Raw genomic sequence first — 15,116 nt, forward strand, 5'->3', positions numbered from 1 at the left:
TGTATTATTTGTAATTGTGAAAACTTGTAAGTGAAACAACTCCAGCATCGTTGAAGAATAATAAGCAGGTGATATAGTCATAGAATAGATTTTTACACAGCAGTTAAAATGGATGAATTAGAGCCTCCATGAATCAGCAAGTATTTATAAATCTCAGAAAAAAATTAAAAATAATAAATAAGTTACAGAATTGCATGTATAATGTAATGAAAGCTTAAATACTGAATATTTCTCCAACACACAAGTATAAACGTGTATGAAATGAAAATCAAATTCAGGGTAGTGACTATCTCTGGGAAGGAAGGAGTGAATTGGACTTTATGTATTATTTCCTTTAATAAAAAACTGACCAAATATGGAATATGTTAAGAGTGGGAATCTGTTTTTTATTTTTGACGTATTTCACAACAAAAATGTCAAAGAAATCAAATGAATTTAGCTCTCTTAAACAGGAACCCCACAAAACCTAATCCATGTTATTAGTAACAATCAGTTTTGAAAATCAAGAGACCACAACTTGTGTTTTTGTAACTAAGGAAGCAAAAAGTAAAGCAGAGGGAAAGGTTTGATCTTTCAGTTTTTACATTTGGAAAAAAATGTTTTGCAACATAGAGGTAATCAGAATGATTAATTAGAGTTATGAAATTGGGTGGTTGGCGGAAATTGTGTTAATATGTGTGTGGTGTCACGTGGACTTATCTTGTGATTGAGTTTATATTGTTACCATTAATATTTCAAAGATCTCTGTATAGCCTACACAGACCTCTGAAAGTCTCCAGAAATTTCTTCCATTGAAAAAAATGTTTCAAATTGAACATCTTTATACAAATTATCCCTGATTTCATTTGTCCTTCTCATTTTAACAGGCCTGTCAGCCCCTGTACCCAGAGGTCGAAAAGGGAAGAAAGTAAAGACTCAAACAAGCTCATTTGATATACAAAAAGCAGAATGGCTTCGAAAATACAATCCTGAGCAGCTACTTCAGGATGAAGGCTACAAAAAACATATAAAACACCACTGTAATAAGTAGGTAGTAGGGTATTTTTAACACAACCCATTAAAAGTTTACTTCTGAATTTATTAACAATCTTAAAGCATGCTGATTTTGAGTACAGAGACAGTGTGGTCTAGGACCAATCCTAATCTTATTCTTACCAGGGTATCCTTCAGCAAATTATGGTACCTCTTGTGTCACTTTTCATCAGCAGAGAGAGAAAAAAAACTGGCCTCCAAGTGATCTCATTATATCTTACTTGGATATTAAATAATGATGATTGTAAAGATTTTGAAGAAACCTATTTTATATATATGATAGTAATGAGGTTTATTTAATCAGAAGTTATTATTATTATTTCATTATAAAAATTTTTATACAAATTCTTTTCTAATTTTAACCCCATGGGTGAATTTTCTTTAATGATTAATGTCTTTGTGTCTTTCGATTTTTTTTTTCCGCCTCATTTTTAGAGTCTTGCTTCGTGTAAGAATGCTGTATTATCTAAAGCAAGAAGTCATTGGAAATGAGTGTCAGAAAGTGTTTGACGGAGTTGATGCAAGGTAAATTAAATAGCATGTTTATTTTTCAGCAACATAATGAGGCAAAAGTTAAATGACCAGAAAATTGTATATTAAGTGAATCTTCAGTGAAATTCACAGGAAGAAAAATCTACCAAACTTAGAGTAACCCTTGCCATTTTGTTGCCTTTTGTCTATTAATCTCATCATTGGCTCTGTCACTGAAAGTTATCATAAGAATAATAACATCAGCATTAGTAATAGCTTCCTGCTACCAAATCTAAAACTTAACCTTCCTCCCTCTTACTGCAGTGACTGACTTTTACGTCCTCATATGATCCATCCAGCACCTTAGTCTCTCAGTTCCTTGACCTTTATCTGCAATCGTCTTCTTTCCTCTCCACCACAGCCACACACACACACAATCATATACTTAATCTTACTATCACCAGTAACAGCATTACCTCTTCAGTCTGCATTTCAGCTGTCACTTATTTCCTTCAGACTCACTTAACTTGGGTACTTTTCACTCTAATTCTCTAATTTCATCACGATGTCCCCCATCTTATCCATCTCCACCTTCATGCCCCACTTTCCTCATTATAAACCTGCATTCTGTAGTCCAGCACTGTACTCACTAACTGAGATTCTTTGCCTGCTTTCCCCTCTGTTCTACATTCGTGGCACAACCCCAACTCATGTTAAACCGAAAAATCGTTTTACCCCTTGCCTATACCTAAGCAGTTGAACATGGCTGGAGAAAATCACACAAACCCTGCCGAATAACTAACTTCAAATTTATGAGCATTGATCTCAAGCGAAATTAAACACAAGTAAGCTGTTTAACCACCATGACTAGGAAGTTCACTTACCTACTCTTAAAGAGGACCATTCCACACCTCTCTCCTCAAGCCATCTTCCTGTCCCACCAGCATCACCCTCCAATAATGACTTTGCTATATATTTCACAGAGAAAACAGAAACAATCAGACAAGAGCTACCTTCAGTTCTACTTGTCGTATGTGTCCCCCTATTTATTCCTTCCCTTGGGATGCAGTAGAAATCCTCCTCCTAAGAGCAACCCTTATGCTTGGAACTTGTTTCTTACCTTTTAAGGATTTTACGCCTGTAATCGCCTGTCTTTGCCAAATCATTTTCCCCCTCTTTACTGAATCATTCTCTTGGCATATATACATTCCTTAATATCATGTATCGTACATACGTCCTACTACTCCATTTCTCCGCTCCCCTTCATGAAAATAAAGAGTTGTCTGTGTTGACAGTCTCTACTTCTTTACCTTGCATCTTCTCTTCAATCTATTCCAATTAATCTTTCATCTCCACTCTCCCGCTGAAATGATTTTTAATCAGGCCACTAATAACCTACCATGTGATCAGTCTCTAAACTTATTCTACTTCTCCCTTCTTGAAGTGATGTCTTCGGTAGGCATCCTTGCTGCTACACCCACCTGGTTGTCCTTTTTTCCACATTGGTCTTTCCTTTCCATTTTCCTTTGCTAGCTCTTATTCCTCTAATAGATCTCTACATGTTGGATTGACCAAGAGGTGTGTCCTCAGCTTTCTTTCTTATCTGTACTTTCCCTTTCAGTAAACTCATGCACCCTCATCATATTAAATATGATCTATACACAGATGACAGTCAGATTTACATATTCATCCCAGACGTTTCCCCTCAGCTCTAAGCTCTGAGTTAGCTGCCTCTAAACATTTCCACTTGAAAAATCGAATTAACAGCTCAAACTTCCTGTGTATCTCCCAAATCTGTCTCCTATTCTTTCCTCCCCACCTTCCCACATACAAGCCTTCTCCATCCTACTAAATGTACCACCCAGTTGCTCTGGTATCATTCTTGATTCTCCTCTTCCCCTCAAACCCTACAGGAAGACTTGCTAGCTTGACAAAGTATATGCCAAACCTGAGCACTTTTCACTCTCTCCTCTGCTAACTCCCTGGTCCAAGCCACCATTATCTCGTGTTTAGACTTTTTCAGTGGCCTCCTAAGTGAGTCTGTTTGCCTCTTCTTTTTCAAGAGTTGTTGGGTATTCTTTTGGCTGCACCACACAGCATACAAGATCTTAGTTCCTAGATGAGGGATCGAACCCGGGCCCCCTGTGGTGGAAGAACAGAGTCCTAACCACTACTGGACCACCAGGGAATTCCCATCTTTGCCTTTTATTTTGCCTCTCTACAGTCGGACCTTCACACAGCAGCCAGGGTGATCTTTCTAAAGCAAAAATCAGGCCAAGGCACTTCTTTTTTTTTTTTTTTTTAATTTATTTATTTATTTTATTTATGGCTGTGTTGGGTCTTCATTTCTCTGCGAGGGCTTTCTGTAGTTGTGGCAAGCAGGGGCCACTCTTCATCACAGTGCGCGGGCCTCTCACTATCGCAGCCTCTCTTGTTGCGGAGCACAGGCTCCAGACGCGCAGGCTCAGTAATTGTGGCTCACGGGCCCAGTTGCTCCGTGGCATGTGGGATCTTCCCAGACCAGGGCTCGAACCCGTGTCCCCTGCATTGGCAGGCAGATTCTCAACCACTGCGCCACCAGGGAAGCCCCAAGGCACTTCTTAAAACCTTCCAGTTGCTTCTCATTTCTCTTAGAATAAAGCCCAATCCTACAGTGCCCTACATAACTCTGGGACCTCTTCCTCCATTCTGTTCCTCATCCACAATGTTCCTCCAACATGTCAGGCTCATTCTGTGCTGTTCCCCCTAGTACAAATATTCTTTCCCCTAATCTTCCACAGAACTACCCCTTCATATCATGCAGGTCTCAGCTTAAGTTTCACATCTTCAGATAGGCCTTCCCTGGCCACCCTAGCTAAAGCAGCCCACCAGTCACCCACTATTACTTAACCTTATTTTATCTCATTCATGTTGCCTACTAGTATTAAAAATTATATTTATTTTTAAATTGTATTTCCCCTATCATTACAATTTAAGCTGGTTGAAGGTGAAGTATGCTATCTGTCTTATTGATCACTGTGTTCCCAGCCCCTAGAATCTGGGAAATAGTAACACCCAGTAAATATTTGGTGACTAATTGGCTCCTCTTTTTCCTTGGTCTGACTGCATTCAATCGCCTCGTGATTTCCCAGGAACTGTGATCTATGAATTATCCTCTTTCATTATTCTTTCCCTTTCTGGCTTCTCATTTGGATTTAAAAATATTTACATCTCTCTCAACACACACACACACACACACACACGCACACGCACATGCGCACACACACACACACACACACACACACACACACCACTTTTGCACCCAGTTCTCCTCAGACTACCATATTATTACTCTCCTTGGTTTCACAGCCAAACATTTTTTAAAGAAGTATCTGTATTTGCTGTCCTCTTTTTCTTTTCTCCCATTGACTGTACATTCCACTACAATTCAGCTGCTACCCCCTCACTCCACCACCTACTTTAAGAAGTTCTTCACCCATATTCTCACTGCTAAATTTGATGAATATATCATAGTGTTTATCTTATTTACCTTTATTGACCACTTCCGTATTATTAAAATGTGTCTGTGATACCATTCTCCTGTAGATTTTCTTTTTAGCATTCTGCTTGCCACTTTTCATTTTCAGGCTTCTCTTCCACCTGTCTCTTAAATGTGTTCATGTAGGCCCTCTCGTCACTTACTCTTGGGTGTTCACATCTTTTCTGCAGCATCAACTTATATTTCCATACTGATGACTTCCGAACCTAATTCTAGCCCACATCTCTCATCTGAACTTTAGATCTGCATTTGTCAAATATGCCATGGTTACTGATGCCTCCAGGCCTTTGCATTCTTGCAGGAACATTCTCTTTCCCGTTTTCTTTCATTTTCCCTCTCTTACTGCTCAGCCAACATCAACTCAGCTTCCCTGTCCTTTCATGTCTGGGTAAAGCACATACCCAGAGTGCCCTGTCACAGCACTCATCACAGGTATTGAAGAGGTTTTGCAGATACCTCTTCAAAAGGGCAAGGATATGTCTGTCTTATTATTGCCATTGTTGGCACATTGTGAATACTGTGAATATTTAAATCAAAATGAATATTTAAATCAAAATAGATTTAAAATCTATCGTGAATGGATGATCTAGCCTGGGGAAGTTTAGAGGCTTTATGCAAAAGATAGCACATGAACTGAATCTCTAAAAGCAGAAATCAACAATAGGAGTACATGCACCTTATTGTATTCCTTTCCCTAGCAGTTAAGGAACACTTAACATGCATATGGCACATTTAAACCGTGAGGTTGAGCTCTTTGGTGGGACTAATGGCGGACTCTGGGAGAGCTTACGCCAATGAGTACTTCGCAGAACTCCTGCTGCCAGTGTCTTTGTCCCCACGGTGAACCACAGCCAGCCCCCACCTCTGCAGGAGACCATCCAACACTAGCAGGAAGATGAATCGCTCCCCCAGCTTGTCCCTGTAATTATAGTTATAGCAATATTAGTTCACAGTTATCAAGTGCTTTCTATGTGCCAAGGACTCATGTAAGAGCCATGTGGCTGACAGGGTCTTGGTGCTCCGGCCGGGTGTCAGGGTCTTGGTGCTCCCGCTGGGTGTCAGGCCTGAGGCTCGTAGGTGGGAGAGCTGAGTTCAGGACATTGGTCCACCAGAGACCTCCCGGCCCCACGTAATATCAAATGGCAAAAGCTCTCCCAGAGATCTGCATCTCAATGCTAAGACCCACCTTCACTCAACGACCAGCAAGGTAAAGTGCTGGACACCCCATGCCAAACAACTAGCAAGACAGGAAAACAACCCCACCCATTAGCAGAGAGGCTGCCTAAAATCATAATAAGTTCACAGACACCCCAAAACACACCACCGGTCGCGGTCCTGCCCACCAGAAAGACAAGATCCAGCCTCATGCACCAGAACACAGGCACCAGTCCCCTCCACCAGGAAGCCTACACAACCCACTGAACAAACCTTACTCACTGGGGGCAGACAACAAAAACAATGGGAACTACAAACCTGCAGCCTGCAAAAAGGAGACCCCAAACGCAGTAAGTTAAGCAACATGAGAAGACAGAGAAATAAACAGCACATGAAGGAGCAAAGTAAAAACACACCAGTCCAAACAAATGAAGAGGAAATAGGCAGTCTACCTGAAAAAGAATTCAGAGTAATGATAGTAAAGATGATCCAAAGTCTTAGAAATAGAATGGAGAAAATACAAGAAACGTTTAACAAGGACCTAGAGGAACTAAAGAGCAAACGAACAATGATGAACAACACAATAAATGAAATTTAAAATTCTCTAGAAGGAATCAGTAGCAGAAAAAATGAGTCAAAAGAACGGATAAGTGACCTGGAAGATAAAATAGTGGAAATAACTACCACAGAGCAGAATAAAGAATGAAAAGAATTGAGGACAGTCTCAGAGACCTCTGGGACAACATTAAATGTACCAACATTCGAACTATAGGGGTCCCAGAAGAAGAAGAGAAAAAGAAAGGGACTGAGAAAAAATTTGAAGAGATTATACTTGAAAGCTTCCCTAATATGGGAAAGGATATAGTCAAACAGGTCCAGGAAGCGCAGAGTCCCATACAGGATAAATCCAAGGAGAAACTCACGAAGACACATATTAATCAAACTATCAAAAATTAAATACAAAGAAAAAAATATTAAAGGCAGCAAGTGAAAAGCAACAAATAACATACAAGGGAATCCCCATAAGGTTAACAGCTGATTTCTCAGCAGAAACTCTGCGAGCAAGAAGGGTATGTCAGGACATATTTAAAGTGATGAAAGGGAAAAACCTGCAACCAAAATTACTCTACTCAGCAAGGATCTCATTCAGATTTGACGGAGAAATTAAAACATTTACAGACAAGCGAAAGCTAAGAGAATTCACCATCACCAAACCAGCTTTACAACAAATGCTAAAGGAACTTCTCTAGGCAGGAAACACAAGAGAAGGAAAAGACCTACAATAACGAACCCAAACAACTAAGAAAATGGTAATAGGAACATATATATCGATAATTTCCTTAAATGTAAGTGGATTAAATGTTCCAACCAAAAGACATAGACTGGCTGAATGAATACAAACACAAGACCCGTATATATGCTATCTACAAGAGACCCACTTCAGACCTAGGGACACATACAGACTGAAAGTGAGGGGATGGAAAAAGATTCCATGCAAATGGAAATCAGAAGAAAGCTGGAGTAGCAATTCTCATATCAAGACAAAGTAGACTTTAAAATAAAGACTAGTACAAGAGACAAAGAAGGACACTACATAATGATCAAGGGATCAATCCAAGAAGAAGATACAACAGTTGTAAATATTTATACACCCAACATAGAAGCACCTCAATACACAAGGCAAATGCTAACCACCATAAAAGGGGGAATCGACAGTAACACAATAATAGTAGGGGACTTTAACAGCCCACTTTCACCAATGGACAGATCATCCAAAATGAAAATAAAAAGGAAACACAAGCTTTAAATGGCACATCAGACAAGATGGACTTAATTGATATTTATAGGACCTTCCATGCAAAAACAACAGAATACACTTTCTTCTTAAGTACTCATGGAACATTCTCTAGGATAGACCATATCTTGGGTCACAAATCAAGCCTTGGCAAATTTAAGAAAATTGAAATCGTATCAAGTATCTTTTCCAACCACAACTCTGTAAGACTTGATATTGATTACAGGAAAAAAATCTGTAAAAAATACAAACACATGGAGGCTAAACTATATGATACTAAATAACCAAGAGATCATTGAAGAAATCAAAGAGGAAATTAAAAAATACCTAGAAACAAATGACAATGAAAACATGACGACCCAAAACCTATGGGATGCAGCAAAAGCAGTTCTAAGGGGGAAATTTATAGCAATACAATCCTATGTCAAGAAACAAGAAACATCTCAAATAAACAACCAAACCTTACACCTAAAGCAATTAGAGAAAGAAGAACAAAAACCCCAAAGTTTGCAGAAGGAAAGAAATCATAAAGATCAGATCAGAAATAAATGAAAAAGAAGTGAAGGAGGGTTTCCCTGGTGGCACAGTGGTTGAGAATCTGCCTGCCAATGCAGGGGACACGGGTTCGAGCCCTGGTCTGGGAAGATCCCACATGCCGTGGAGCAACTAGGCCCGTGAGCCACAACTACTGAGCCTGCGCATCTGGAGCCTGTGCTCCGCAACAAGAGAGGCCGCGATAGAGGCCCGCGCATCGCGATGAAGAGTGGCCCCCACTTGCCGCAACTAGAGAAAGCCCTCTCACAGAAACGAAGACCCAACACAGCCAAAAACTAAAAAAAAATTTAAAAATCAATTAATTAATTTAAAAAAATCTTTAGAAAAAAAAGAAGTGAAGGAAACAATAGCAAAGATTAATAAAAGTAAAAGCTATTTCTTTGAGAAGATAAACAAAATTGATAAACCATTAGACAGACTCATCAAGAAAAAAAGGGAGAAGACTCAATAGAATTAGAAATGAAAACAGAGACCTAACAACTGACACTGCAGAAATATAAAGGATCATGAGAGATTACTACAAGCAACTATATGCCAATAAAATGGACAACCTGGAAGAAATGGACAAATTCTTAGAAAAGCACAACCTTCTGAGATTGAACCAGGAAGAAATAGAAAATATAAACAGACCAATCACAAACACTGAAATTGAAACTGTGATTAAAAATCTTCCAACAAACAAACGCCCAGGACCTGGTGGCTTCACAGGCGAATTCTATCAAACATTTAGAGAAGAGCTAACACCTATCCTTCTTAAACTCTTAAAAAATATAGCAGAGGGAGGAACACTCCCAAACTCATTCTACGAGGCCATCATCACCCTGATACCACAAGGTGGTATCACAAAGAAAGGTATCACAAAGAAAGAAAACTACAGGCCAATATCACTGATGAACATAGATGCCAAAATCTCAAAACAATACTAGCAAACAGAATCCAGCAGCACATTAAAAAGATCATACACCCTGATCAAGTGGGGTTTATCCAAGGAATGGAAGGATTCTTCAATATATGCAAATCAATCAATGGGATAAACCATATTAACATATTGAAGGAGAAAAACCATATGATCATCTCAATAGATGCAGAAAAAGCTTTCAACAAAATTCAACACCCATTTATGATAAAAAGCCTCCAGAAAGTAGGCATAGAGGGAACTTACCTCAACATAATAAAGGCCATATGTGACAAACCTACAACCAACATCCTTCTGAATGGGGAAAAACTGAAACCATTTCCACTAAGATCAGGAACAAGACAAGGTTGCCCACTCTCACCACTTATTCAACATAGTTTTGGAAGTTTTAGCCAAAGCAATCAGAGAAGAAAAAGAAATAAGAGGAATCCAAATTGGAAAAGAAGAAGTAAACTGTCACTTTGCAGATGATATGAAACTATACATAGAGAATCTTAAAGATGCTACCGGAAAACTACTAGAGCTAATCAATGAATTTGGTAAAGTAGCAGGATACAATATTTAATGCACAGAAATCTCTTGCATTCCTACACACTAATGATGAAAAATCTGAAAGAGAAATTAAGGAAACACTCCCATTTACCATGGCAACAAAAAGAATAAAATAACCTCGGAATAAACCTACCTAAGGAGACAAAAAACCTGTATGCAGACAACTATAAGACACTGATGAAAGAAATTAAAGATGATACATATAGATGGAGAGATATATACCAAGTTCTTGGATTGGAAGAATCAACATTATGAAAATGACTGTACTATCCAAAGCAATCTACAGAGTCAATGCAATCCCTATCAAACTACCAATGGCATTTTTCACAGAACTAGAACAAAAAATTTCACAATTTGTATGGAAATAAAAAGACCACGAATAGCCAAAGCAATCTTGAGAATGAAAAACGGAGCTGGAGGAATCAGGCTCCCTGACTTCAGACTATACTACAAAGCTACAGTAATCAAAACAGTATGGCGCTGGCACAAAAACAGAAATACAGATCAGTGGAACAGGAGAGAAAGCCCCGAGATAAACCCACACACATATGGTCACCTTATCTTTGATAAAGGAGGCAAGAATATACAATGGAGAAGAGACAGCCTCTTCAATAAGTGGTAGTGGGAAAACTGGACAGCTACATGTAAAAGAATGACATTATGACACTCCCTAACACCACACAGAAAAATAAACTCAAAATGTATTAAAGACCTAAATGTAAGGCCAGACACTATCAAACTCTTAGAGGAAAACATAGGCAGAACACTCTATGACATAAATCACAGCAAGATCTCTTTTGACCCACGTCCTAGAGAAAGGGAAATAAAAGCAAAAATAAACAAATGGGACCTACTGAAACTTAAAAGTTTTGCACAACAAAGGAAACTATAAACAAGACGAAAAGACAACCCTCAGAATGGGAGAAAATATTTGCAAACAAAGCAACTGACAAAGGATTAATCTCCAAAATATACAAGCAGCTCATGCAGCTCAATATCAAAAAAACAAACAGCCCAATCCAAAAATGGGCAGAAGACCTAAATAGACATTTCTCCAAAGAAGATATACACATTGCCAACAGACACATGAAAGGATGCTCAGCATCACTAATCATTAGAGAAATGCAAATCAAAGCTATAATGAGGTATCACCTCACACGGGTCAGAATGGCCATCATCAAAAAATCTACAGACAATAAATGCTGGAGAGGGTGTGGAGAAAAGGGAACCCTCTTGCACTGTTGGTGAGAATGTAAATTGATACAGCCACTATGGAGAACAGTATGGAGGTTCCTTACAAAACTAAAACTAGAACTACCATACGACCCAGCAATCCCACTACTGGGCATATACCCTGAGAAAACCATCATTCAAAAAGAGTCATGTACCACAGTGTTCATTACAGCTCTATTTACAATAGCCAGGACATGGAAGCAACTTAAGTGTCCATCGACAGATGAATGGAGAAAGAAGATGTGGCACATATATACAATGGAATATTAGTCGGCCATAAAAAGAAACGAAATTGAGTTATTTGTAGTGAGGTGGATGGACCCAGAGTCTGTCATACAGAGTGAAGTAAGTCAGAAATAGAAAAACAAATACTGTACGCTAACACATATATGTGGAATCTAAAAAAGAAAAACAATGGTTCTGAAGAACCTAGGGGCAGGACAGGAGTAAAGACGCAGATGTAGAGAAAGGACTTGAGGACACAGGGAGGGGGAGGGTAAGCTGGGACGAAGTGAGAGAGTGGCGGGGACATATATACACTACCAAATGTAAAATAGATAGCTAGTGGGAAGCAGCCACATAGCACAGGGAGATCAGCTCGGTGCTTTGTGTCTAACTACAGGCGTGGGATAATGGAGGGTGGGAGGGCGATACAAGACGGAGGAGATATGGGGATATGTGTATATGTATAGCTGATTCACTTTGTTATACAGCAGAAACTAACACACCATTGTAAAGCAATTATACTCCAATAAAGATGTTAAAATAAATTTTTTTTAAAAAAACCCATGAGAGGGGCTTCCCTGGTGGCGCAGTGGTTGAGAATCTGCCTGCTAATGCAGGGGACACGGGTTCGAGCCCTGGTCTGGGAAGATCCCACATGCCACGGAGTGGCTGGGCCCGTGAGCCACAACTGCTGAGCCTGCGCGTCTGGAGCCTGTGCCCCGCAACGGGAGGGGCCGCGATAGTGAAAGGCCCGCGCACCGCGATGAAGAGCGGTCCCCGCACCGCGATGAAGAGTGGCCCCCGCTTGCCGCAACTGGAGAAAGCCCTCGCACGAACCGAAGACCCAACACAGCCAAAAATAAATAAATAAATAAATAAGTAAATAAATAAAGTAGTTATGAAACGCAGCTTTAAAAAAAAAAAAAAAAAAAAAAAAAAAAAAAAAAACCCATGAGATATATATTTAGTGCCTTTTACTCTCTAAAAACAGGAAAAACCTTCCACCTCAGATGACAGTCACAATATTTTGAGCTTTAGAGTGCTACCTGATGATTGGTAAGAGGAAGCACAGTATCTGACCCACTTTATTTTTCCCCCTTTGGCATCCTGTCTCCAGTGTTCTTTCCTCTTTCTTTTGTCTTTCTGTGCTTCTGCTTTGTTTAATCCTGACCAGGAATGCAATAAAAAATAAATATCTTCTTTAACTATATTTTTCCTCATCTCATTTTCAACTTTTGCCATATCACCGGAAAATCTCTCTTCCTCTTTCTCTCTTTCTGCACTAAACTAAAAAATATTGTGATTGTGACACTTCTGTTTTTAAGCAAAATAAGATATAATGAGGTGTGCATTTAGAGTGTTGAAAAATTTCTTTTTGTCTCCTGGCAAAACACTTATGAAAAATAAAAAGTAATTTTTTAATCCATTTTTTATGTTTTATTATAAAACTTAAAACTATTTTTAATTGTCAATATCTTTTATTTCAACTATATTAGTGGTTAGCTGTTGGGTTCTTGTGGACTAGCCCAGGAACATATTGACCATTTATCAGTTTATATCTGTATGAAAATTTATTTTGCATTCCCAAAGACAACCAACTTACAGATGAACTTTTGCCACACAACTTAGTTATAAGTAGGAAATGCTCCATTTCTTCACACCTATAGGCCTTTCTTAATTAATTTATAAAATTTATGGTGCCATACTGAAGAGATGAAATTCTAGTTAATATAATTTGGGTTAAGTTTTTTATTATATCTCTGATTCTTTGAAAATTGATAATACATTAATGTCATAGGGAAAATCTCAAGTAGAATATTTGATTCCCTCAGGTAATTTACCCTATCCAATCTCTTTGACTGTTGAATACAATTTAAGAATGACGTGTATTTATATCAAAATTAATGATACTTATTTGCTAATCCTTGTCAAACATTATTAACTCTTTGCTAGGCTTCCTTTACTGGTAAGCAGTGCTTAATTTTTCAGTGTGACTTTCCTAGCAATAGCGGTCTAAAAGAGACATAACTTGTTTTACAGCCTAGAGCCATTCATTTGCTTTTTTAGCGCCTCAGTCTCCTCTTATACAAAGTGAAATTTTTGACCCAGATGATTTTTGCCAAGTTGTTTGCTGACATAAGACTCTACTTTTTGATAGAACCTTTTGTCTGTATCTGAAGGAAATTAGTGGAAAGAATATGATTCCTTAAGAATAAAGTAAACCTGTTGAAACTTATTTCTTCTGTTTGTTTAAGAATATTAATTAATTTTATGGTACCTTTGTTGTTACTGTGCAGTTTTATAATTTTAATACGTGATAATTGTGGAAAATTTTTTAAAATGGAATAAAATTGTATCCTATTTTTCTTAAAAACCACAATGCTTTTTAGAAGCTATGTAAAATTTTGCCCCCTCTTAGACTTGTTTATGGTAACTCATAAAGTCATATCATGATTTTTTTTTAAGTGACATTGATGTTTGGGTCCCAGAACCAGACCACTCAGAAGTTCCTGCTGAATGGTGGGATTTTGATGCTGATAAGTCACTCCTTATTGGAGTTTTTAAACATGGTAAGTGAGAAGTAAGATAGGTAGAGTCTTCATCTACGCATAGTGTAATTCAGCTACTTCTCAATTTATTGATTTCCACTTACAGCTTTATTCCAGTAACACCCATATTATTATATACATCATATAAAGCATACACTCCCAAACTATGTTTGTCAGTCACTACATTTCCTCATGAATGGGTGGCATATGTGAACTGCTTCTCTTGGACGTAAGTCTCACATAACGTCCCCTCTCAGGAAGAGTTTTTATGTGAAATATGTTATGTGTGGTCAGTTTTTCCTCTTTTCCTTTTAACTGATATATTTAATCTAGATTTTTAAATATACATATTGCCAGACCATGTAATGTTTGTGATAATTTCTAGAAAACATGTTTAACCTATATCATTTTAATATATGGTCCCTTCAGTCCAGAACTATCACTCATCATAAATGTGAGGAATGCTTATATTTATATATTTTTCTTCTTTTTATCCTTTTTACTTTCATAATTGGTCATCCCTCTAGGTTATGAAAAATATAACACTATCCGAGCAGACCCGGCATTATGCTTCTTGGAAAGAGTGGGAAAACCTGATGAGAAAGCGGTTGCTGCAGAACAGAGGGCAAATGATTATATGGATGGGTATGTGGATTTCAGAGTCATGAATTCTCCATATAGCTCTATCAACATCAGCATATTCTATGTCGGTGATGTTTCTCTTTAAATAATGTAGTAGTACGAGAATTGGAGTTTACAATTCAAAAGAGCCAATGATACTCTAATAAGTTAGCACTTGTCCAACAGAGTGCAATGAAGGAAGAGACCGGACCTTCCCCACACCCATTCTTTTGATGAGTCCTTCATTTTTCCATTCTTAATAGTCATGGCAATTAAGACTATAAAATTTTAGGGACCTAAGAGGGAAGAAGAAAGCTAAGCATATTACAACTGAAGAGAAATCCGATGTTGTTCATTATACCTATTATGAGGCCTTTATTATCTTTCTTTTCTTACCAAAAGAGAAAAGTAAGAGACTATGTTAAGGTTAATACCACATTTATAAGTGAACTTGGGAGTTAGAGTAAATTAGAA

General features: G+C 38.2%; 1 protein-coding gene across 18 annotated transcripts in view; it reads left to right on the forward strand.

The window, feature by feature from the left end:
• Positions 1-15,116, forward strand: part of CHD9 (chromodomain helicase DNA binding protein 9) — a 244,283-nt gene that overhangs the window by 195,415 nt on the left and 33,752 nt on the right. For all 18 annotated transcript variants that reach the window (XM_059905419.1, XM_059905418.1, XM_059905417.1 and 15 more), the window contains 4 exons: positions 867-1,026; positions 1,468-1,557; positions 13,939-14,042; positions 14,549-14,666. In XM_059905419.1, the coding sequence (XP_059761402.1) occupies positions 867-1,026; positions 1,468-1,557; positions 13,939-14,042; positions 14,549-14,666 (472 nt within the window). The remainder of the gene's footprint in view (positions 1-866; positions 1,027-1,467; positions 1,558-13,938; positions 14,043-14,548; positions 14,667-15,116) is intronic.

Source organism: Balaenoptera ricei, chromosome 19 (genome assembly GCF_028023285.1).
Source record: "Balaenoptera ricei isolate mBalRic1 chromosome 19, mBalRic1.hap2, whole genome shotgun sequence".
Lineage (NCBI taxonomy): Eukaryota > Metazoa > Chordata > Mammalia > Artiodactyla > Balaenopteridae > Balaenoptera > Balaenoptera ricei.